The 25712-nt window shown below is 30.5% G+C and overlaps 1 protein-coding gene across 5 annotated transcripts; it reads right to left on the bottom strand.

Moving 5' to 3' along the window:
* Positions 1-1665: 1665 nt before the first annotated feature.
* LOC111421116 (uncharacterized) lies at positions 1666-25631 on the bottom strand. 5 transcript variants are annotated; one of them, XM_071201095.1, is made up of 24 exons: positions 25468-25631; positions 24986-25355; positions 24049-24924; positions 23597-23995; positions 23457-23540; positions 18569-18661; positions 18471-18515; positions 15431-15868; positions 15291-15380; positions 14814-15239; positions 12376-12462; positions 12146-12208; positions 11958-12089; positions 11771-11902; positions 11586-11717; positions 11391-11522; positions 11201-11335; positions 8844-8930; positions 8362-8790; positions 7558-8301; positions 4113-4553; positions 3646-4044; positions 2654-3593; positions 1666-2596 (listed from the first exon to the last, which is right to left on the bottom strand). In XM_071201095.1, exons 2-24 carry the CDS (start codon positions 25329-25331, stop codon positions 2002-2004), a joined length of 7245 nt encoding a protein of 2414 aa, XP_071057196.1. In that variant the 5' UTR covers positions 25332-25355; positions 25468-25631; the 3' UTR covers positions 1666-2001. The 5 variants fall into 5 exon arrangements, with proteins under 5 accessions (XP_071057196.1, XP_071057194.1, XP_022910021.2 ...); XM_071201093.1 differs by having other exon boundaries at positions 25430-25631; XM_023054253.2 differs by having other exon boundaries at positions 24986-25467; positions 25524-25629.
* Between the last annotated feature and the right edge of the window lie 81 nt (positions 25632-25712).

Consider the following 25712-nt stretch of genomic DNA (forward strand, 5'->3'; position numbering starts at 1 on the left):
CAACCAACATTGTTATTTTAAATGGCATGCATATGTTTTTTTTGCATATTTTGATAAAGGATATATCCCTCTACTTGATGAACACATCAAATCATATGGTTGTATAAGAAAAAAATCGAGAAAAAACGCATTTTTTGAAAATACGTACTTTTGGGCTACCTGTATTAGTCAGCAAATTACAATCAAAGTAGGCGCCGAAATAATGCCGTTGACAGCTTTAAACGTCAAAAAATTGACAGTTTAAACAAATATTAAAAAGGATCAAATATTAATGATAGTGATAGAAAAGGCACTCAAAGTGAAGTTTGCATACTGTTCAATAATATTTACCTGGATACACAAACTACACAATCCACAGTATCCAAAATATTAAAATAGTATATTAAAAAACAAGTTTCATAAGACACGTTTGAAATGCACAAATTCAACTTTAAAAACGAGTGGCGAAGCCACGAATTTTTTAATGAATGAGTGCTTTAAGGCTTATGAAACGTGTTTTTTATGCTATTTTTTGTATCCTTTTTATTTATATGTATATTTATCCTTTTTTTTAACAAAAATAAAATAAATTTTGACAAAGTAGGGAAATAGGTATAGGTAGCAGTTGGTAACACCATAACACTTGAAAATAGACATTTGAATTGACAATTAGACAATTTTTTTTTACTGCCTATTTCCCTACATTGTCAAAATTTATTTAATTTTTGTTAAAAAAAAGGATAAAAACACGAATTACAAAAAATAACATAAATAACACGTCTTATAAGACTTAAAGCACTCATTCATTCAAATTGTCACATTGACAACTAGAAAAATTAATGACCCAATGTCACCAACTTGAAATGGTTTGGCTTAACGGACCTTATTTGTAAACAGGGTATATAATTCCGATCCGCCACTCCCAAGGAAATTCTTCAGCTCTCCAGATCTTATGCAAGGCTTTCAAAAATATCTCTATTATATCCTTTGTTGCCTCCAGCCAATCCTCATTCTGTAACCCATCCTCTCCAGCCACCTTTCCTCTCTTCAACCCCATTAGTATCCTCACCAAAGTCATTAGAAAAGTGGTCATTGTGATTATTAATATTAAATTGACTAAGTTAATAAAGTCTAAGTCGATCTCATCATTTTGTTCATTATGTTGCTTAGGTGCATTGATTTGTTATTTCTTTCCACCTGAAGCGTCTTTAGTTTCTCTCAATATTGTTTGTAGGGGCTTCTCTTCGTGATGCTCTTAATTTGGTTTAGCCATTGAGAGGGCGTTTACCATGGGCCACTATTTTTTTCAGGCTTGTTTCATTCCATAGTACTACATATTCAAAATACTGAACAATTCTGCGTCGGCATATAGTTGATAATCGGATTCGAACCGTCAATTTTGTGTCCGTTTGAAGTTCTGATGCGTATAGAAATATCGACAAAACCATAACCTTCATAAGCGATACTTTTATTTGTTTGTCAACCGTATTTCGTCAGTTTCAAGCTATCATCATAGACGGGACATGAGTCTGTATATCTCACTGCTTTTGGCATTTAATTATTTGGTTAACTAGATTATTGCTTATTCTTGTGCTTTAGAGCACTGCAAAAACTTGATTCTTGAAAAAAGTAGCTCCTCTATTGCACTAAAAAATTTAATAAATATCATTGGATATAAAATAAATGTTTATTATTTATTAAAAATAACTTTATTTCATTAAAATCATAATCAATAAATGTTTCATCATATTAAAAAATACAATTTTATCAACACCTTTGTTGATATCCGATCTAATTAATAATCATTTTAGTCGTATAATGAAATAATACATAAAAAAACATAAACATGATGGCACCCACAGCTTAAATACAATGTATTCACTTCAACAATACAAAATTGACACAACTAAAATTAAAGGTAACATTATGATTTATCTCGTTTTAGATTTAACCATTTTCTTAAATCTGTTAACTTTCTTCTTCTTCTTATTTATTGTTTTTTTTTTAATTTTTTTCGTTTCTTTACTGCAAGGCACTAATATGAGACTTCGATAACTTACAATACTTCTGAAACATCTTCGCTGCTATTCCTGAACATCCCTTAGTAACATTATGAGATAAATCAAATGGATCCTGAACGCACATTGGGGTATGATGTTTTAAAACTTCCCCATTAGGCTCGTTTAATTTTCGTACGTAGGTGTTCATTTGTGGTGGTAAATCAGGTTGTTGCGGTACAAAATGGGATTTATCAATCATATGTCCTAATAAAGGGCAAACAACTAAACTGCCGAAATTAAAATTTTCATAATAACCAAAGAACTGTTTTAATAATTCCGGTAGAGGGACAGTGCATTCTCTGACATACTTTTTCATTTCCGCGATGCTTGTTGTATATTCAACAACTTCCCAGCCGTCGATTTTTACTTTTCCCTTTCTGTTACGAAATCGTAATTCATCTACAGATAGTAAATAATTTTGTTGTTGCATAAAGAATATTACTAGCATTGTGAAAGCGTAAGATGTTGGAGTACCATATGGAAGATCTGTATTTGAAAGCCATAATTTTAAAAACAACAATGTTGGTCTTAATATTGGTTGTAACTCGATACAAAATCTTAAAAAAACAAAAACTTATTTTATTAATATCACAAATTTAATTTTTTTAATTTACCTAATAAACTCTGTATTTTCTACCGATAAACCATGTCTGAATGAAATATCACAATCAATTCCTGTTTGAATATGAAACACTCTAACTATTGGGGTTCTTGCTCCAGGTACAGTAACAATATTAGTAAACTGTTTCTTGTTCTTTTTTAATAAATCGCCCACTTTGAGGACAATATTTGCTTGTTCATCGGCTGATTGGAAACGTGAACCGTCATAAATACCGCCAATATCAATAAAAACATCAAGATCACTTTCTCTGTTTCCAAGTCCAGTAACTCTTGATCCAAACGGATAAACTCGACACATTGAATAATACGCAGATAACGTTTTCTCAAGAGCTTTGCAACATTCATTAACATCAGCTTTACTTTTATCAATATCATGATCGACGATTTTAACAAGATTCATAGCTTCGCTTAAAATCGCTTTCTTACTTGAAAGTAATCTTTTCATTCCTTTGGTTAACGTAGTTTCAACACCTCCCTTATTATTTTTACTTTTATTATGTCGCATCACTGAAACGGTATCGCCAAAAATCACCATATTACACGTGACGCAAGTGTTTTCTTTCATGGTTGATTTGCGATTAGTACCGAGACCTTGAACACAAGTCGTGTGATTTCCCGACTGTAAATGTTCCAGCCATTCTTTTTCATTTTTCGCCTTTCTCATGCAAATTTCACAAAGAAATTGATTTTTAATTTGATCCAGTTTTGATGCGATGCAGTGATCTTTGGTGTCTAAGTGAGTTCTTATTTGCATGGCGTTTGTAAAGAGTTTTTTACACGCAGTACATGTTATTTCGTTTTTATTATTCGGTTGAGGTTTTAAAAATTTAAAGTGGGGTGTGAAATACCACGGAATTTGGCTCATTAAATTGTGAGGATCCGGAGATGGTATTGATGGTTTTATATCGTGGGTAACTACTCGTTTTGGTTTAGCTAAAATAAAAATTTAAAAGAAATTGTTTTATATAAAAAGATTATAATCAACCTTGATTTTTTTCTTTCATTTTAATATTTCCTTGGTGTGCTTTTGATAAAACATGAGCTTCCCCAGTTTCAAGACTTATTTTTCTATCACAAGCGAGACACATCATTAAAATAACGTGTTGTTGATGCGCTTGAGCCGCTGGTTCCATTTTTTGCCACATTTTATGGAAATTCCATAATTTCTCGCGTTTATCGTAATTGTAAAGAGCCTGCTGATGAGCTGGTGTTTTAACATGTTGGGCTGGTGAGGTTACTCCCGTATCATCACATAAAATACACCTAACACCTTCTTTAGTTAATCTCAAAAGTGGTAATTTTATCAAACCATGGTATGTAAAATACTGATCTAAATCTTTGTATAAAGTTTTCTCAACTTGATCGCAATAACGGAATTTATCTCCTGTTTAAAATAAAAAATTAGTTTTAAACATTATTAAATCTAATTTTCGATTTTTAATAAATTCTTACTTAGCCCCATCACATCTATTAGTTCGTCGCAATCAACACCATCCTCGGTAATTCGATGTTCTTTTGATGGTAGATGTTCGTTTATGTTCGTTGTATGATTGTAGTGTCTACATAAAACGCACTTTCCGTTGATGACGTAAATCTGTTGATTTTGACTTATCGGGTCGGTTTTTCTCGACCAATAATCGTGAAAATCTTGTACGCATAGCCAAGCTTTCGGATTATCTAATTGTTGTGTGTGGTGTGAAGTTTTTAAATGATCAGAAATTGAAATCACTTCTTCATCTTGACAAAGTATGCATCTTAAACCTTGGAATGTACGTCTTAAATACGGAAACAGGTTTCCATTTACTGATACTGTATATTTAGCTAATCCATAATAAATGGTTGCTTTTACCCAAGAAGCGTAATTTACTTGTAGGTTATCAGTACTTGCAATATCTAAAAAATAAAAGGATAAATTAATTAGTATATATTTAAGGGAGAACTGAGAATAGAGTGGAATGAAAGAATTGGGAGAGGAATAATGAATGAATAGAGCGAAAAAAAAGTTAAACAGTGGTTGGTGAGGATACAAATAAGTTATGTGCGAGGATTTGCGTGTTATTGGTTGAAATTAAGTCGTGTTTGGGACCAAGTTATATAAAATTTCCATTTTTATATTACATTATAAAGTCGATTTTTTTCTCTATTCTTCGGCTCATTCAAATTAAAATGAACCATTTCTTTGAGGAACAAATCATCTATCTAACCCACAATCATCTCTCCTAAAGTAAGATAGCTAGCAAAAAATCTTAAGATACAAAAGTTTTAATTTAAGTTGTAAATTTCAAATTATGTCTTCACATTTTCAACACATTATCAAGACCGATTGTAAAGATACTACCCATTTGTGATTTTTAAACAGAATTTTACCGTTAATTCAACATTATAATAGTTTACGTTGTTCAAAAAATTTTATTTTCAAATTATACCTTACTCTTTATTCTGAAGATGCCTGCCAGGACAGGCGAAACATGTAAATAAAGAGACGTATTATATTTAATACAAGATTTTTTTACTAACCAGTAAAAGTGCAACCCTTACAAAAACTTTTGTTACCTCTAAAAATAACAATTAATGTTTATAATAAATAGTATTTTCTCTTTAAATAGGTAGCACTTTTCCTTTTGTATTGTTGCTCGTTTCAATAAATTAAGTCAGTTCTGATTGGGCTAAAAATGCGTTACGTAATGAAACCAGTGCGATAAAGAACTTCATTACGTAACTCAAATCACCTCAAATGAGTGTCGTAATGGCGACTTATCCAAGCAGTTGTAGATAAATAATATTAGAACGTATATTATTACGTCGGCTCTGACGGCTTTATAAAATCTAAAAGAGTTGACTGACGAATGAGGGATGTCGAAAAATTCTTGTCGCTTCCCGACGGCGCGACATCGTTAGAAAAACCGCGTAAGTACAGGGACGCGTAAGTCGAGGTTTTACTGTATACAGGGTCAGTCAAAAAGTTATGACGAAACCAAGTTCTGTTTTCTTTAATGGAACATCCTGTATATTATTCCATATTTCGGTTCATCTCGAAATTCTAAACAAAATTCATGTAGCACATCGTAAACCTAAACTTAACCGTTTTCGTGATATTGAACTTTGAAAATCACTCCTATAAATAGACAACCAACCTAAGCCTTGACGTCACAGAGATGGGCGGAGCTTATACCGACTCCAAACATTTTCGTTGCTAACGGTAAATCACCATATGCAATTTTTCAATTAGTGTTAAAATAAAATAAACTAAGTGACTTTTTAAATGACATTTTTATGGTGGTTTATCGTTAGAAACGAAATTGTTTGGAATCGGTATAAGCTCTGCCCAACTCTGTGACGTCAGACTTAGGTAGTCATAATTCATCAAGGTACCTTTGAAAGTTTCGCATGTCCATAGCAACGCAGTGACATAACACATGTCAAAAATACAAAAATAGTTTAAATAATTTGTGCCCAAAGATAAATTACATCACTAATTATATAAATTCGTAAATTTTTAAAAGCTCGACATCTGGAAAACGGTTAAGTTAAGCTCTATGATGTGTTACATGAATTTTGTTTAGAATTTCGAGATTAATTGAAATATGGAATAATATATAGGTGTTCCATTAATTTTGTTTCGTCATAACTTTTTGACTGACCTGTATACTTAATTTGTCTTTATTGTAATAGATTTTAAAAAACACTAAAACTTTTGTATCTCAACATTTTTCGCTTCCTATCTTACTGATAACTGACCGTTTCCATACATATCAGCGACCTGTATAAATACAGTGTGTCCATAAAAGAAAATTGTTCAAGTTTTTAGAGTATGATGTGCAAGGGTGTGCGTGCACAGAAACTGGACAGAAAGGATGAAGACTAGAAAACCTGGTAATAGAAGAAAAAGATTGAACAGAAATTAAAAATAAAAAAAGTTACTGAGCAGAATGATGTGAGATTAGAGACTTGTATTACAAAAAAGTAATTGAGCAGAGACTGGAATAAGAAAGTTACTAGCAAAAAGAGTTAAAATAGAGTCTAGGAAGAGAAAAAACCCAAGCTTATTTTTTAGAGAGAAATGAGACTGACAAAAGACTAAGTTAAGAATGGGACTAGGCACAACGAGGAAGAGTAAAAGGAGACTGGTAATAAGAGCGGAATGAAGGTGCTCTTAAGGAAGCTTTCGCAGAATTGAACCAATAGACAATGGGACATGAGTACATCATAATCAAAAGAGCAGGAGTCACGACATACTTGTCGACAACTTTGGCTGAGTCGCGGAAAAAGTTGTAAGAATCATGAGAAAGACCAAGTTTAGAATATATAAAATGCTAAGGACTTGTAGTAACCATGATCGATGACGACGATGACGCAACAAGAAGAGACCACGCTTGAGAGCTTGATAAAAAGCGTTATGATATATTTGGATGAAAGGAGCAAGGGCTATTAGAGGATGTACAGACTAGATACTGGAGGTTGGTGTTGAGATTGGCTAAGGAGACGGCGGGGTATATGGTCAGGGGGATATTACAGAAATGATGTAGAAGACAAGAGAAGAGATGTAGAGACAACTGGGGGGCAGGGATGTAGGAATGCAGGACTGACATGTGGGAGAGTAGATATAACCCACATTATGAGGAGATTTCAACAGAGGGGCTGCTACCAAAGTTCTTGATGGTGGAGGGGGATGAAGAGGTAGATATTTAATGGAGGATGAGGAGAAGGGGTGTAAACTGTGTGGAGACGGAGTCTTTACACCATCTGCTGGTAGAGTATGACGATTTGAGACATAAGGAGGCTGGGGAAAGGGGTAGGATTTATAGACAATCTGGATATACCTCAGTTATTATAACTGTAATATGAATTATGTATTGTAATCCACTGAAAGGAATAAAATATTATTATTATTAATTACCTTCACTTTTAGTATCTTCATCATGCTCAATACCATTTTGAATAACATCCTGTGATTCCTGAGTTGAGGAAATATTTTCTGTATAATTAGACATGATTTCTGTAATTGCGAAATTTTTGTCAACAATCTTTTGATTTTCAATTATACCATTTTTCTCATCTTCAGTCTTTGTTTCCATTTTTAATAATTGTGTTGATGCGGTAAGACGTTTGTCTTGATCAACTTTATCCAAATGTCCTTTCGTTTCAATATGTTTTAATATGTAATCATGTTTAAGAGTAACTTGACATAAATGACAATGTCTTTGCACAATATAGAACAATTGTTCCTGCTGATTGTCCTTGCTCGTCATCCAAAGATGATGCAATTTTTCAAAATTTTTTAAAGCAACCTGATTGGTTGTATGCTTTATATGATTGCTGGTCTTTACATGATCAGCTGGATTAAAAGCGGGGCCATCAATACATAACAAACAACGAATTCCAAACGTACTATTTCGCAAAAGAAAGAATTCATTATTGTTTATTTTAATGGTGTATTCTTCAAGATTTTGAAACAGTTTAATCATAGCTGGTAAACTATATTTTAAAGTTTCTTTTGATGTTCCATTTATGGTTGGTTTATTAATATTAGAATTAGATGTTAGATTTGATTTTGCAATTGATTCAATAATCTGTTTGTTCTCTTTATTTGGTGATTTGGTGTCATCAGGAAGACTCTCATTCACAAACGGTGAATTTCCTCCTTGAAAATTAAAAGAAATAGTTAAAAATAAAACTTAAATAATAACAACAAAATAATTACGACTGGTGTTGGGGCTTCTTTCAAATTTTTCCTGTTTCATAATATGATCTTTTTCTTGAATGTGACTCAATATAAGACCAAAATCATATTTGATGCCAACATTACACAATATACACTTTAATTGCTCCTCTTTTCGAAAATACTTCTGTTGTTCTTGGTAATGCTTTGGTAATAATGCAAATACTTGATGGAAATCTTTTAATAAAAGTTTTTTCACTTGAATTGTTGAGTTTTTTATGTGTTCATCAGAGTTGCAATGAAAAATTTCGCTTGTTATACTTTTTTCGCATATTATACAATGCTTGTATAAACCTAAATTCTGTATAACTGGATATTTGATGTTATCTATTTTTATATTATAATGTATCAACCCATTTTTATATATTGAGTTTAATATTGAAACATCGTAAGGGGGAAATTCAATTGATGCTATAATAAAAAAGTAGTTTATGTATATGTTAGAATCTTTGTGGGGGTCTCACCTTTTTGATAAACTTCATGTTGTTTAGAATTTTTGGAATTATGTGTTTGATTTTGATCCATTGTTGTATTTACATTAACGGCAACATCTAAAAAACATAAAATTCGTTTATTTGGTTTGTTTTTAATAAAAACTTACATAAAAATAGGTATTTCCCCTAAGTTAATTGATATAAAACGATTTCATAGTATATATACAGGAAGATAAGAAAGTTACTAAATTGTTTAAAAAAAATCCTTATTTAACCTATCACTACATCATCAAATGCGTTATTGTTGACGGAAATTAAGGATGAGATCATTATATCTTCACCTTTGTACTTAATGAAAAAAATCTTTATCAATAAAACACTAATAACAGTTTTGACACATAACCTCAATCTTCAATGTCAGAAATAGTGTCATTGCATGTTTTATAGATGGCGCTGAAAAGCGTAGTAATAACTGAGTTTTAAATAAATAAAAAAAGTGTTTTTATCTAAATAAGTATAGTGAAGAAATTTTTAGCAATAAAAAATGTATCCTATTAAGTTCCCTTAAATTATTTTTATACATTCTAGTTAAAAAGAAATACAAAATGGATAAAATATCACTTTGGGTTACAAGAAATGGTGTTTATATCTAAATGGTCTTTAAAATGATAAAGGATTATTTTTATTTAAAGTAAAATCGAATATATAAAAACATATTTAATGTATTCAACAATAATAAATGAACAAAATATATTTTTTATGCTTTAAATAGAGATAAACCAATGCTGCATAAGTCTTTATCATTATGAAGCACATTTCAAGATTAATTATTATTTATAGAACTTGTAGTTATGCAGCGATTTTAGTTCTAGGTCATGATGTCAGTGTAACTTTATCAGTGCCCAAAATTGTTTATTAGGCATGTTTTTGGGATTAATACTGGTAGGTTTTTTTTTTTAATTTGGTTCCATAAAGTTTAAAAGTTATCAAAAATTGACCGAAACTTTGTTCGTCTATTCTCGTATCTGCTTTGGCTTGCGCGTAAAGAAGTTTCAAGTTGTTTGTGTACGTGCATCTATCTTATGAAGCATATAGAGAAAGTATGTAAAGAGAGAAAGATGAAAAACGAGTTGGGGTTTCTACTACAAAAGCACTGCTGACTTATCAAAAGCCATATGTCAACTTTGCAAAAAACTTTATTCTTTGGGCAGTAACGAACCAAAAAACAAACTATACACGGATTGATTGAAACAACTTTTGTGCAAATTTCACAATTCAAAGAATAGACAAGTTTTGAAACAATCACAGATGGATGAAAAGGAAAATGAACCTAAGTTAAAAAAGAAAGATGTGTCAAACATTAATAATAAAAATCGAAGATCATACAATGTAGCTTGACAGATATAACAAACAGAATGACGGACGAAAGAACCGCAATGAACAGGTGATCATGCAATTGTTCAGAGAATCGATGAGGCTAATGTACTTTATAATTGTCGACATGCTGCCATACTCTATAGTGGAAAGTAGTGCTTCCAGACGTTTTAATTTAGAAGATCCAAACGCCAATTATAAATACAGTTTTAAATCTGAACTATATTTCTAGACTTCATTAATGCTCCAAACAGATGACAAAGTCAAAGCAAAAGTAATAGACTTAATCGAACAATGCGACTGGTTAAGTTGCACGACCGATGTATGGCGAAATCCATTAAAGTCGTGCTCATTACTGAGTTTGAAAAGTCGTTTCATAATGGGATCACAAAGATTGAAAGTTATATTGATTACTAAAAACAGCGATAAAAAGGTGCAGAAGAATCACCCACTTTTAAAGGAGTGAACAAGCGTACAGAAAACTTGATTGTCAAAATTAATGCGGAATCACTCTTACAAGCCATAGAGGTGCGGTGGAATAGCACGTACCTAATGTTGCAACGATTGGTTGAAGATAAACGTGCATTATTAAGATTAGTCATGTTTTTTACTTTGTGATGAATACAGTATTATTAATATCCTTGGATTTTTTCATTTATTTACCCCTAAAAAATGTTTCGATTACTGTTTCGGCGGTAAATATCGATTTCGGTCGGATACTACTTCTGTTTTTATATCTGATTCAAATTTCCACTGTGTGATGGCTCACCCAATATAAGATCTAGATAAAAGGCGATTACTCCCAATTAGAGTTTAATTTTCTAAACAAAGGTCAAAAAGTTTATTATTTCCTAATTTTATCAAAATGCCTTTGTATAAAGAAAACGGATTTACTCAATGTATGTCATCATATCATATTTCCTTAATATCTCGAAAACTTTTCACTTATTTCTTTTTAATTCTGGGTATGTACTTCGTATATGTAATAAAATAAAGATAAATATTTTTCTTACCTGACTTAGAATTTTTAAGTAAAGATAACGATTTAATAATCCGATTTATTTCAAAACGTTTAGGTGAACGGTTGGTTGTATAGATTCCATACAGATTTTCCCAGTGATTGAATGATTGAGTTGGAATGTTATCAGCTGTAGAAATAATTTTGATTAACAATAAAAGTTGTTCATTGTTCAATGAACGTACCTGCTATATTTTTAACCAACAATTTCCTTTTTTTTAAATCTTCAATATCTTTTATTGCTTTATATTCAGTTGTTTTATATATTCCATAAATGTTTTCATAAGGATCAATTAACTGATGAGGAAAGTGGTCGGCTATAATAATAATAATTAATAAAAATGATTCAATTAATTAATTCAAAATTTAATTCAATTTACCTGCAATATTTTTAACCAACAATTTCCTTTTTTTTAAATCTTCAATATCTTTTATTGCTTTATATTGAGCTGTTTTATATGTTCCATAAATGTTTTCATAAGGATCAATTGATTGAAGAGGAAAGTAGTCGGCTATAATAAAAATAATTATTCAACTAATTAATTCAAAATTTAATTTAATTAACCTGCAATATTTTTAACCAATAATTTCCTTTTTTTTAAATCTTCAATATCTTTTATTGCTTTATATTGTGCAGTTTTATATGTTCCATAAATGTTTTCATAATTACCAGTTGATTGAAGAGGAAAGTGGTCGGCTATAATAATAAAAATAATAAATCACGATTATGCTAAAAAACCAAAATTATTTACCTGCTATATTTTTAGCCAAACATTCGATCCTTTTTAAATTATCTAATTCTTTTAATTTATTGTACTGAGCAGTTTTCCAAGTTCCATAAATATTTTCACCAAAAACAACCGATTGGAGAGGAAAATGGTCAGCTATAATAATTTATGATAACAATAACTTTTTAAGAATTTACACTCAACGAGCTTACCTGCTGTATCTTTCACAACTGATTCATTTCTTTTTGAATCGTTTTCATTTAATTGTTTTGAGACTGAAATGAAACAAAGAAACAAAGTGACGTTAACATAATCTTATCTAACTAACTATTCATGTTAGTCAACGATTTGATAGTGTTGATATTAACAAATAGATAAATTAGTAGATTATAGATAAAACTTAATTTATTTTGATAATGTAGTTATAAAAAAAAATATTTACCTAAATCATGTTCCTTAGTTTTATTTATCTCAATATCTGCCAAATATAACATTGAATCCAAATTTAAATTTGTATCAATATAGTAACCTAGAAAAGAAAGCACAATATAAATAATATTCAACTTTTTGTAAGACTTTGTTCACATATATCATTATAGTATTTGTATATAACTTATAAAAGTTAGAACCTAAAACTGTCTTTTTTTTAAGTATATCCTTTCATGCGCTATTGTTAACACGTGAAGTCTTGTTTCTAGATTTCAAGAACCCCCAAGAAGAAGACGACAAAGAATTGCGATATAAATACTGCAACTAAAATCAATAACATGCTGAAAATGGGATGACATGAAAATCCGGCCTTGATACTGGAGTTAATCTAGATCGTCGGACTTCATAAATTACTCCTATTTCAGAAAATCTTTTTCAAAAATCATAAAAATACGTAATTGCTGTAAATGACGCCCTCTAGCATAATTATTTTAAACCAAACCGCTTTATAAAAAATATCTTTTAAGAATAATGTTCTTTTAAACAAAACCAAAAATATTCAAGTCGGTTGAATGAAAATATAAATATTTGAAAACGCATTGGCCTCCCCTTCCCTTATTATGATATTGTGACATAAATGTCACAGAGCAAAAGATATGCGGTACCATCCAAGCTATCAAATAATATATACAGAGTGATTCTCCACCTATATGCATAAACTTTAGGATTTATTCCTCATGATAAACAATGACTAATAGGTGAAAAAATTGTAGTAAAAGTTAATAATAAGCAAGAATTGCGAAATCAGATACATGCTGCTGTCAAGACAAAGCGGAAAAACTCTGATTTAGGCCGCTATAGTGGACGATCGTGAATTCGGCGATCCCAACTGTGTATAGAAAATTTGGGAAATAACTTCGAATACTTGCTCTGATACTATTTTATAATGTTCTATGTATTCTTGATTTGAAACTAAAAAACTGTTACTACAATTTTTTACACCTATAGGTTGGGAATCACCTGTATCTTTGTTACAATAAAATATTTTCTGACTATCTTTCTCCCTACACGAATGTTGCCCACATTATCTCATTTCTTGCAAAACTTTTAGTTTCCTGTACAGTTTTTCCTCTTCTAGTCATTATCTTGTTTATTGCCTTATCTCAAATATCTCGCGCGACACGCTCTTCATCCTTTTTTCCTTGTGTAGCTCCTGTTCTTCGTCATCCACAATTATGTAACACCCCCTTTTAACAACGCTATATCTACCTGTAACCATCCCAAAAGCACTAGCAAAAAGCTATAATATGGAGCATATGTATGCGAGTATGTGCAGGGGTCTATCTTCTTTGCATTTGTATATAGAGAAAGTGGCTAAAACTACAATTTACCGGTTTAAGCAATATGCTTAAAACTGCCCCGACGTATCCTAACAGCTATCAATGAATCACTACCAGTGATTAATGCTCGATACCAAATTGTACTGCCTGAACGGCAGTCTGGATCGAAATGAAAATTCTCTGGTTCAGCGAGATATTTGCATGTTCACAGATGAGCAGGAGTATACTTCCAAACACTTCTGATTAAGCAGGCTTACAGCCTGGGTACGTACTGTACTGTATTCCAGACGAAAGTATTTGCTATTGACATGGGTGCTAAAATCCTTCTTGGGAGGGGCGAAGAACATGACAGTACGATTTTGCTCAAACAGTCAAGCCGCTCTCTAGGCGCTGTATGCCGTGAAAACGGTGTCGACTCTGGTTAATATCTGTAAAAGAACTTTAAACACACTGATTTGTGATAACAGACTTTCTCTGATCTAGGTCCCAGGTCATTCTTGGGTTGCTGGCAAGGAAGTGGCAGACGAGATAGCGCGAGAAGGCAGCGCAAAACGTTTGTGGGGCCAGAGCCAGCAGTTGGTATATCATTTGCGATAGCCAAACATAGGATTGGGCTGTGGGCTGAAGGGAGACTTCGCCTACTATTGACCAATTCTCCTGGAATGAGACACGCTAAGTTGTTTAACAACATCGCCACTGTCAAACCCGGGGATATTTTAGGACTTGCTCATAGCAGCATTAAAGTTCTAATGGGTATTTTTTCTGGACATTGCCGATTAAACACACACCTCAACTTGTCGGTTCTAGCCGACGATGTTGAATGCCGACTATGTGCGGGTTGAGCATGTTTTATGCCACTACCCTGCTGTTAATCGTATCAGATTCTCATCACCAAGGCATTAATGTTCGTTAAGAGCATTGGACTGCATGGTGAAATTTGATAATGTTATCTACATTATCAAATTTGTAGATCAAAAGATCGGTATGATAGATCTTTGAGGTCGCGGTGCAAGGTTGGTTGGTCCGCCTACCGAATGTTTTTGTAACTTTTGGACAACTTCATACAGTTAAAAATTTCTTATATACTTCGTAATCATAACAAATACATTACCTAAATTATTAGCCACAATCAATTCCGATTGATTATTTATTTGATCTAAAACGAATTGATAAATGTTTTGTTCGTGTTCTTCTGAATTAAAATGTTCCCAAATTAAAACCACTTCATACGGAAGACTTAACGTACACAACAAACACTTAAAATGCTTCTTTTTCATTCGAAATAACGATTGTTGTATTTGGACGTTTTCCGGCAGTGAATTCCAAATGTTATAATATTTAATAATCCGTTTAAGATACATGGATTCCCTCCCTAAATGCGTAATATCATTCGTAACATGTTCAAATGGGTTTTCTAAAAGATCTTCGTTACAAATTAAACAATGGAGATTTCCGTTAATTATTTGGAATACTGGGTAAAATTTTTGGTTAATATATGCACATGGAAGATTTATGCGATCTGCTTGAAAAATAATTTCTGAAAAAATATATAGTGATTAAAAATAATTTAAAATTAAATTAAATTTACCTAAAATGTTGTGTACATTTCCTTTAATCTTTTTATCCATTAGAAAGATTAATGTATCCAAGTTAGAATCTTTATAAACATAATTCCTTACTAAAAAGATAACATTAAAAATAGAAATTGAAGAAATAGTTAAAAAATACCAAATTTCCATATATAAATAACCTTTAACATTTTTGTAGTTTCATCACACATCTTTTTATGCCTCTTTGTTGATATATGCTGATATACGGCTTGTACACAGTACGGCGAAGCATGTTGGCATAACCGACACTCTAAAAATTTTCCACATCTTTTAAAATGAATCTGTTGCGTTTGTAATTCGTAAGGTAATGAACAAAAGATTTCATGGTAATTTTGTACACATAGCGCGTCTTGAGATGAACTCAGTTTATTTTTATGTTCTATTAAATTCAGATGGTTATCCAATGAATGTTGTAGTGTTTCCACACAGAATAAACAATGAACAGTTCTTGCAATTTTTTGAAAAACCGGATAAAACGCACCATTTATGTAAGTGTGGGGAACATCTTCAAATAATTCTTTAATTGTGTTAGGATCATAACCTTTATTTCTGGATCCTAAATAGGCAAGAAAACATAAAATTAAAAAAATTTACGAACATAGAATGGGATAGGTTAAGGGGCTTCGACCGCAACGACAAACGTATTTCCAATAATACCCGTTAACCGTTAGAAATATCAAAAAAAGTTTCAAACAAAAGTTGTTTAAAAATGGAAAATCTATGCTTCTTCTACGAGATATTTGATTAATTATTGTTAATTACCGAGATTATTAAGAAGCATTTTTAAAAGGGCTTAGAAGAGGCATAGATAATTATTAAACGAACACTTTTTCTAAATAAAATTTTTTGATATTTCATAAAATAAAGGAGCAAAATGAGAAATTCCCACGCCGAAATATTGTAATAATTTCCTAATTTTTGTATTAGCCCCGCCCTCAAAGGATTGGTGGTGTGGCATACCAGTTTTTGCGAGATCGTGCGTAGTCTGTCTACCATTGAATCTTTTACGACTTCGTAGAAATACAAATTCATTCTTTAGGAATTAGCCGTAAAAGCACAAAATAATATATGAAATGAAATATAACTTACAATTTTTTAAAGTATATTGATCCGAATTCTTACGTTTCGTTTTAATAATTTAATTAAGATATGAATGTTTAATAAAAATAAAAATTTTAAGTAAATTCAATAGTAGACTAAAAATTAAAAAAATACAGAATATAAATTAAATATATTATAATAAATAGTACTCCTATACAGCGTGCACAAATACAATAATTATTGAGTTAGATTTTTATTATTGATTAAAATTAATGAAATTTATTTGCATTACTTTTTAACATGAATTATTTTGATACAAATAATCATCCAATGCACACGTTGTAATGTTCTTTCATGTTCTTCCTGAAGGCATATGAAGTATGTTACAACATTTTAACATTAGACTTTTCAGTTTTGAATCAACTGAAGATTGTCGCTATGTGTTGATTATTCACCAAACTATACCACACCTGAAGATTATGTATTTAGGAATCTACAATAATTGAATATGTTTATAAATTTTGTAAAACAAAAATAAATATAATCCTCAACGAAATCTTTTACTGTTCTAAATATTTAAGGAATACTTAAATAATTTGTCGCAATTAATAAGAAGTAGAATGAAAGTCCTATTTAATATAAAATCTTATTTATACAAATATGTATAAATAAGATAGTTGAAAGAAAGGTCGTATCTATTATTTATAGAAATATATGATTATAGAGTATATTTATTTGTACCTCTATATTAATTAATCGTATAAATAAAATATTAAAAATTAAAATGGAGTATTTGATGGACTGTTTTGTGTGTCTATCTGTTTATTTATTATTTTATAACTATAACAAAATCGCCATGGGAAAATACATTATGTTGATATAACAATCCATGGTGATATAACATGATGTTTCTATATAAAAATAATTAGAGTGCATGATGCGCTACAATGATGTATATATTTCAAATTTTAGAAGCTCTCATGCATCATCAGGCTACAGCCTATGTTCTCTTTTTCAGACTTTTTATTGATAAAGCTGCAATTATTGCTGCGCAAACTCCTTGAAGACATGATATCTTTGAGTTCTAGATCAAAAAGTGGACTACTTATTAAGTAGACAAATAAAATTATCAAAAATTTTGTTCCTAGACCTAATATAAATACAATAAAATTGTACATACTTATTAAACTAAAATTAGAACTAAAACTAGAACTAACACTAGAAACTTTCGGGTTTTGCCGTGCGTCTTTTAATAAAAGGTTTGACGTTTCGGATGCCATGTTGCAACCTTCTTCAGAAACTGGTTCGAAGTCAGTTTTCTAGTGTTAGTTCTAGTTTTAGTTCTAATTTTAGTTTAATTCACACCGGCCGTGAAAGCCTTCATACTTATGTACATACTTATATTACAATATATAGTTTCTTTTCTACTTCGATAAATAAATATCTTTAGAAAACATATCGTTTGTATATCATATCGGTTTTCTGGTTCACACTTATTCACCAAACCAACTCTCCATCAAACAGTTCCAATAAGAAAAAAAATTTTTAAATCATGTGACGTTTATATACATAAATTAAATTAAGTTCAAATAAAATTATTAATGTAACGTTATTAATACATTATTACTATTTATTATACTATCTATATCTCCCGATTAGTATCATTTTATTATTTAAAAGAAATGGTAATGCGAAACTCATTCTTTTTTTTTGCTGAAATTTAATATGTATTAGCTTTTAATTTGTTTCGTTTATTTATATTTAAAACTCTAATTGATATAGAAACAAATGGAATGCTTTTAAGTAAATTTTATTTGCGGGAATAAAAATACTTTTTAATAACTTTTTAAGTTCCTTTCTAAACATTAATGACGTTATATCTTCATATCGCGTTACCCAATAGAAATATAGAATGCAGTCGACACGTAGTTTTAGATACAGCCCACTCGACCGTCCTTCGAGCTTCCTCCCCTCACACGGCGATGCCCCTCGGAAACTTTAAGACCGTGATCGAAGCCCCTTAAGGTATATTTAATATATGGTTAGATAATTTTTGTTTTAAAATCATTAATAAATTACCAATGAATGTATTCAAAGAAATTTATTTGATAATTTACCTCCGAACTTTAAATCTGAGGCAGATTTTAAATCAATTTTATCAGCTAAAATAATAATAATTAATAAAAATATAAAAGAAAAGTGAAATGCAAAATACTTTTTAAACTATGAGAGAGATAACCTTTCAAATTAACCATCCCTTCTGGTGGCACAAATTGAGGTGTTGGCGTGGATGATTTAGAAGAACATCCTAAAACGTAAAAATTTTTACTTTAAATTTTGTTCATTTTGTTATATTTATCAATTTCGTTAAATCTAACCTAACATTTATGAAAATTAATTAACCTTTGACTGGGCCCGCTCGATTTTATAACACGAGCGGGCGCGTATCATAAATTTTATGACAACGTTCGTATTAATAAGTATTACGTTATTAAAATATTTAATATACTATATATTTCATATGTATATTAAACAATTGTTAAAAACATGAAATGAAATTAATGAAATGCATTCATTTTTGAAATCTAACAACATTACAGCATACAGGGATCCATTTTTTTGTTAACTTTACTATTTAACTTGCAAAATGGCTGACTGTCTTCATTTGAAAAAAATTTCACCAATAGGTAAATATTGAAGGGCTTTTAAGTCGGTAACAGTGAGATTAAAGGAAAGTATGATCCAAATATTTCACTTCATAAAGTGCAGGTTTTTGTCTGGCTTATGTAAAAATAATTATTTCCCAAACACTGGAGAAAACAATACTATTACTGGATTCTTGGATCCCGAGGAGGGTTTTTTCGTTGTTTCACATTTCGAGTGGAAAACCAATATGAGATATCTATGGGGACATAGCTGATGTTGTGGTGCAATTTGTGAACAATCCATGCGTTTAAAATCATTATTGCCAACAATACATTGAATAAAAATATCTTTTTGATTGAAATGGTTGTATTTATAATATACAACCATTTCTTTGTCAATTGCTTTTTAACTCATTTTTAATAAATATTTATATAATTATCTTAACTTTTGTATTATTTAAATAGAATATGGTTAGTAAACTTCATTAAACATAACTGTTGATATCCATGTTGCAGTTCCGTTTAAATATTAAAATAATAAACAAATAAATACTGTATAACTTCTCATCTTGCAAAATTCAATTTAATTTATTGACCATTCGGCTGAAGATGACTAAGTAAAACTAGTCGGTTCCGTTAAAATAAATTGAATTTTGCAAGATAAGAAGTTATATTTATTTGTTTATAATTTTAATATTCATTAAACATGGATAAAAAGTTCTTTAGAAAACTTAAATTTGTACTGAACATTTTTATATAGCAATTATGCGAGCGAAAATATATTTTCTACCCGCAACTTCTAATCCTTGTAAGTTCTTTCAAAGTACTATTTAACGTACAAAGTGATCATTGTGCTAAATTGCATCAAAAAATACTATCGAAGAAATTAATTTTGAAGGTGATTACGGCAGCTAACTCCAGCCACCCCTAAATGTCGTATAGTCTGTTTTATAGCATAAATCTTATTTTGCAATTAATTTACGATTTTCTTCAAAATAATGTTCAAAACTGTAAGTTTTAGCAAATTATTCTTAGAGAAAAGGGTTGTCTATTTTACCCCGTAATTACGGAGGGGATGGTCAGAAGCAAATGGGAAAGAACACGTAATTAATATTTTTAAACGTACTATTAGGGTACATAATGCCGACAAAATCGACAAGGTACTTTTTAAATTATTCCAAAAAAATCAGGGGTAGTTTACCCCCTGAAGCCCTCAGATATATGTGTGATATATCAATGGAAAGCTTTTTGAAAATGAATATCAGTTTACATTTACCACATTTCGATAGTTCACCCCAACTTTCAACCCTTATAACTCGCCCCAGGGGCTTTATAAGCACGTATAAAAAAATACTTATACCTTATTTTAGTCTATACTACCGCTGTACCAAATTGCAACGAAATCGGTGAGGGACAGTTCCGACACTTCCCTTGTATGTTGTATGTATGTATAAAAGAATTTAAAATTATCGTAGAAGTGAAAACACGTTCGTTCGAAAAATATTGAACCTTTGAATATTTCTATAATCTCACGAAAAAACCGAAAAGAATGAAATATTGAAAAGATGAAGAAAAAAAATTTCCAATCTGACAAAATTGTCATTACGGACCTGTATTTTTCAAAAACTATACCAACGAGCCGAAACCTTCATATACAGTACGTTTCAAAAGTAACGGATAAATTCGATAAAATTATTATAAACAATTTATGAAAAAATCGCTGAAACAGATCTAAAGATTTAAACTTTTTGCAATTTTTTGGTGTATATTTTAAAATTTTTCCGCCATTTTTAAACGAGTTATGACGTCATCGAAGTTTTTTCGAATTTTGACGCTTGGAAATTTTAAATCAAAACAAATGGTTGCCATGGTGACGCACGGCTACTACTATTTTTTATATGAAATGAATGGGAAATAATGAAACTTTAAATTAATTTTTCTCGAAAATTTTCTTATGTAACCGATATTAATATTTATTGTACATTATTCAGAAATGGCCTGAAAAAAATCACCTGAAAAAAATGTTTCATGTACACTTCCCAAAATAAGAGAAATTGCTCAGTGTTCAATGTCCTCATCATTGTGGACCTTGTATTCGATGCTAAGAACGTGTTTAAACATCCATAGACAAAAATTGTCACATTGACAACTAGAAAAATTAATGACCCAATGTCACCAACTTGAACTGCTTCCATAAAATGTAACTAAAATCTCATTACAGCATCGGATGCTGTAAGGATGCATCGGATGCTCATTACAGCACTCGTTTGAGTACTGTTAGAGCTTTCGTTACCGTCGCAAATTACAAAAAGATTGTTTAAAACGTTGTGTAAAATTTCCGAAGGGAGTAATGATTTGGGGCTGTATGACAGCTTCAGAATTAGGATGTTTTGAATTTATTGATGGCACCGTGAACGCCGCAAAATATCAACAAATACTACAAAACAGCTTACTACCAAGTATCGTGAAGTTAAATGTTGGCGAAAATTACATATTTCAGCAGGATGGAGCGGCTTGTCATACGGCCAAAACTACAAAAAAGTGGTTTATCGATCAAAATATTAATGTCCTGTCTTGGCCTTCCAACAGTCCAGATCTGAATGTAATTGAAACAGTGTGACACAAAATGAAACAAACTTTGAGGAACAACCCACAACGGACATTGCCAGAACTTAAAGCCAAAATAAAGCAAATTTGGGATGGATTTACTCCTGAACAGTGTAGAACCTTAGTGAATTCAATGCCCAACCGAATTCAAGCGGTTATAAAATCTAAGGGTGATGTTACTCCATATTAGAAATACAAATCGTGCCATGTCCCAATATTTAGTTGTTTTTCTAGTTTAATTAGATGTAATAGGATATGTATTTAGTTTTTTGTGTTGTTCATTAGATAAAATTGTTGTTAATTGTCTAATCAAATGATATTCATTTGAAAAATTTATTAAAGCAAAATAATCTGTATAAGTAATTGTTATTAATTATACAGGGTGATTCACATAAGAATCGACACAGAGCAGGGACATGTAGAGGACAATAAATTAAGATGATTTAAAGTAACTTACCTCTATACTAAGTTGTACACCTGAGGAGTTATAGGACTTCAAAGTTGGCTCTTAAATTTTTAAAAAGTTCAATATCTTCGTAATAAATTAAGCTAGAAAAACCAAATTTGGTATACGTTATGAGTGTACCAAGAGCATTAATTGGTAGCAAATTGAACTCAATTGAGGCATTTCAAAGTGTTGATTAAGGGTGATGGTACCTTAAATTTTGACAGATCTTTTTAACCTGTTGACGGATTTTATACATTACTACTTCATTTCATGTGGAATTTCATTCTAAAACTTTTTTTACTCTTAAAAAAATAATAAAAAACTTAAATAACTAAAGACACTTATTTCGTAATGTTACTTAAAATAAGCGAAAATTCAGTAGTCGGCTATGAAATTGTACGTCAAACTTGACAAATAGGTTATAAAATTTTTTGACAACAAGGTTTTATAACCTATTTGTCAAGTTTGACGTACAATTTCACAGCCGACTACTGAATTTTCGATGATTTTAAGTAGCATTAACGAAATACGCGTCTTTAGTTATTTGAGTTTTCTATGAAAACGACAATGTTTTTTAAAAAATAATAAGAGTAAAAAAAGTTTTAGAATTAAATTCCACATGAAATGAGGTAATAATGTGTTAAATCCACCAAAAGGTTAAAAAAATCTGTCAAAATTTAGGAGACCATCAGCCTTAACCAACCCTTTGAAATGCCATAATTGGTTTCAATTTGCTACCAATTAATACCTTCAGTACACTCATAACGTATACCAAATTTGGTATTTCTAGCTTAATGTATTACGAAGAATTTAATGATTTAAAAATTTAAGACCCAACTTTGAAGGCCTATAACTCCTCAGGGGTACAATTTAGTATAGAGATAAATTGCGTTAAATCATCTTAATTTATTGTCCTCTACATGTCCCTGCTCTGTGTCGGTTCTTATGTGAATCACCCTGTATATAAATTTTATTTTGTCCTAATGTATAGTTGTTAGGGCTCGTATACACCAAAAAATTGCAAAAAATTTAAATCTTTAGACCCGTTTCAGCGATATTTTCATAAATTGTTTATAATAATTTTATCGAATTTATCCGTTACTTTTGAAACGCACTCGAAATATACTCAAAAATACATCCCATAATATAAATACGCTCTTATAAGTCAGCAATTAATGTGTAAATTGCTTGCCTTTTATACCTTTTTTTGCCATAAAGACAACAATATTTTTTTAATTTTTTTTATCATGTTCAAAATGAATCCTCATGATCCTTTCAATCCTTTCAAATGCATAATATAAGGCGATATATTATAAAAACGAAAATTGTTATAAATTTTATAACAGCGCGCCCGCTGGAAGGTTAATATGATTCAAGTAAATTTTTAACAATTAAAAATATACCTTCATGTTTCTTAATGTTCATCATATCACCTCCAGATATATCATCAACCTTCAGAGTTGTAGGAGGTACCCGAACATGTTGAACTAAACAAAAACACAAATTAACCTTACCAGTTAAAACGCATTTTAAAATACTTTACATTTGTCTCCTTTTAAATGTCGCGTTTTAATATGATGTAATAAAGCGGGACCATCAAAAGTAACACATCCACTACACAGAACACAACGTATATCAGTAGCTCGTTTCCTAAAGAATATTTTGTCATTTTGAAATCGATCAGGTAAAGTTTTAAAAATGTCGTGGTATAAAGCTAAGGTGGATATATTAAATTTGTTTGTTGCTGATTTAAAATGTTCAGGTTGAATTAAATGTTCCATAATGGTTCTTCTAAGTGTGACGTGGCATGTGAGACAATATAAAGTGGAATCATGACAAACTTGGATTATTGGGTAGTTGGTTTCTTCCACTATTACACTTGGAATGTTAACATTGCTACTGTTATCTTCACAATATTCCAATGATTTTCCAATTAAATCAACTGTAAAGCAAGATTATTTAAATAATGCAATGAATTCTAAAAAAAAATCTTACTTAAATCGTTAGGTTTTACTGATTTCAGATTATTGCAATGGTCAATATTTTTCATATGTGTTATAATTTCTGCTGGATCAAGGTTTACAAGATGTTTACATAATAAACATAAGATACTATTTTCACGAAAATGATAATAAACCACTTGGACTTGTTTAGAAACCTCGAAAGAACTAAAAATTTGGTGGTATTTTTTTATTGTTTCTGTCAGTATATAAGAACTTTGATAAAATAGATGCATATCACTTTCGCAATGACCCCAGAAGTCTTCACTAACCATGCTAGAACAAATCATACACACACATTTGTTTTTATCTGACTGAATACGTTGCATAACTGGATAATTAATCCCATCTATATTCAAATAAGGTACATCAAAAAAAATACTTGTTTTTACTCTATGAGCATATCCAACTTCATTGATTGGTTTTGCAATGTTTTGACTTCTCTTAACCTTTGGTTGATTACATGGATTTGGATGTAAAAGCACATCATCATACTTTATACATTTCTCACATTGTTTACATTTCATATTTTTCTCATTGATATAAGAAAACAATAATTGAATATCTTGTTTTGATGAATGTTGTTGAATCCAAAAGTCATGATATTTCGATAAGTTATCACAATGCAATTGTAGTTGTTCCATATGAAATAAACTGCAAATGTGGTCAAACAAAGCCCCAACTTTTGTTTGAGATACAAAATAATTGCAAACCATGCATTCTATTATATTATCTTCTCTTAAACGAACAGAAAATGTATTATAACCTTCAATTCCATGGACGACATCTAAAATATGTGCCGGATACAGTCTTAATTTCACAAACTCGTTATACTCTTTCTTTAAAAAGAGGTGGAATGGTTTATTAACATCTAAAACATAATTAAATTAATCAACATGTTAATTAAATGTTTAATTATTTGAAGTTTATACCACAAATATGTACTGCCACAAGACTCGTGCTCCAAAGAAGTGAAAATGGTAATTCACCTATATTCTCTTTTATGTCCATAAAATTTATACAATTTTGTATCTTTTGTAAATGCGGTATAACCTGTTCTAAATTTATTTTCAACAAATCAACATCTTCTTTCTTTAAAGACAGTATATTTCTTTCATAATTAATCAATGTAGTAAGTAATTCTTCTCCGATTTTGAAAATGTTTTTAAACACAGGGTTATTAGATATTTCATCACATATTAATTCGATTTGTAAGGAGGAATCACTCGTTTCAATTGTAACTTTGGAAGGTGGCTTTTTACTTTTTCTCTTAGGCATTTTTTAAAATGTAGCGGATCAATCCTTTTAATAATAATGTTGCAATATTAATAACTAAACTGATAAGGTTTGAACCAAAAAATAACTCATAACCTTACACGCTCATTATCAGCTGCTGACACCACGTGATGTTTACCTGTTTCAAAGTGGAGAGAAATGTTTACGATACATTTACAGTACCGTATTACTCACGCAGCTGTCTTTTGTACTGATTTGAGCGTTTTTAAACTTCAACAATGAGAATTTCTTGAAATATTTGTGTTGGATATCTTAAAATACGTTAGGTTACAAATTTGCTGCCAACTGTTAAAAAAATTTTTTGCAAAACATTACCAACATTAAAAAAGTAATTTTTTTAAATTTTAAATTAATGAAAAACTA

Source organism: Onthophagus taurus, chromosome 1 (assembly GCF_036711975.1).
Source record: "Onthophagus taurus isolate NC chromosome 1, IU_Otau_3.0, whole genome shotgun sequence".
In the NCBI taxonomy this organism is placed as follows: domain Eukaryota; kingdom Metazoa; phylum Arthropoda; class Insecta; order Coleoptera; family Scarabaeidae; genus Onthophagus; species Onthophagus taurus.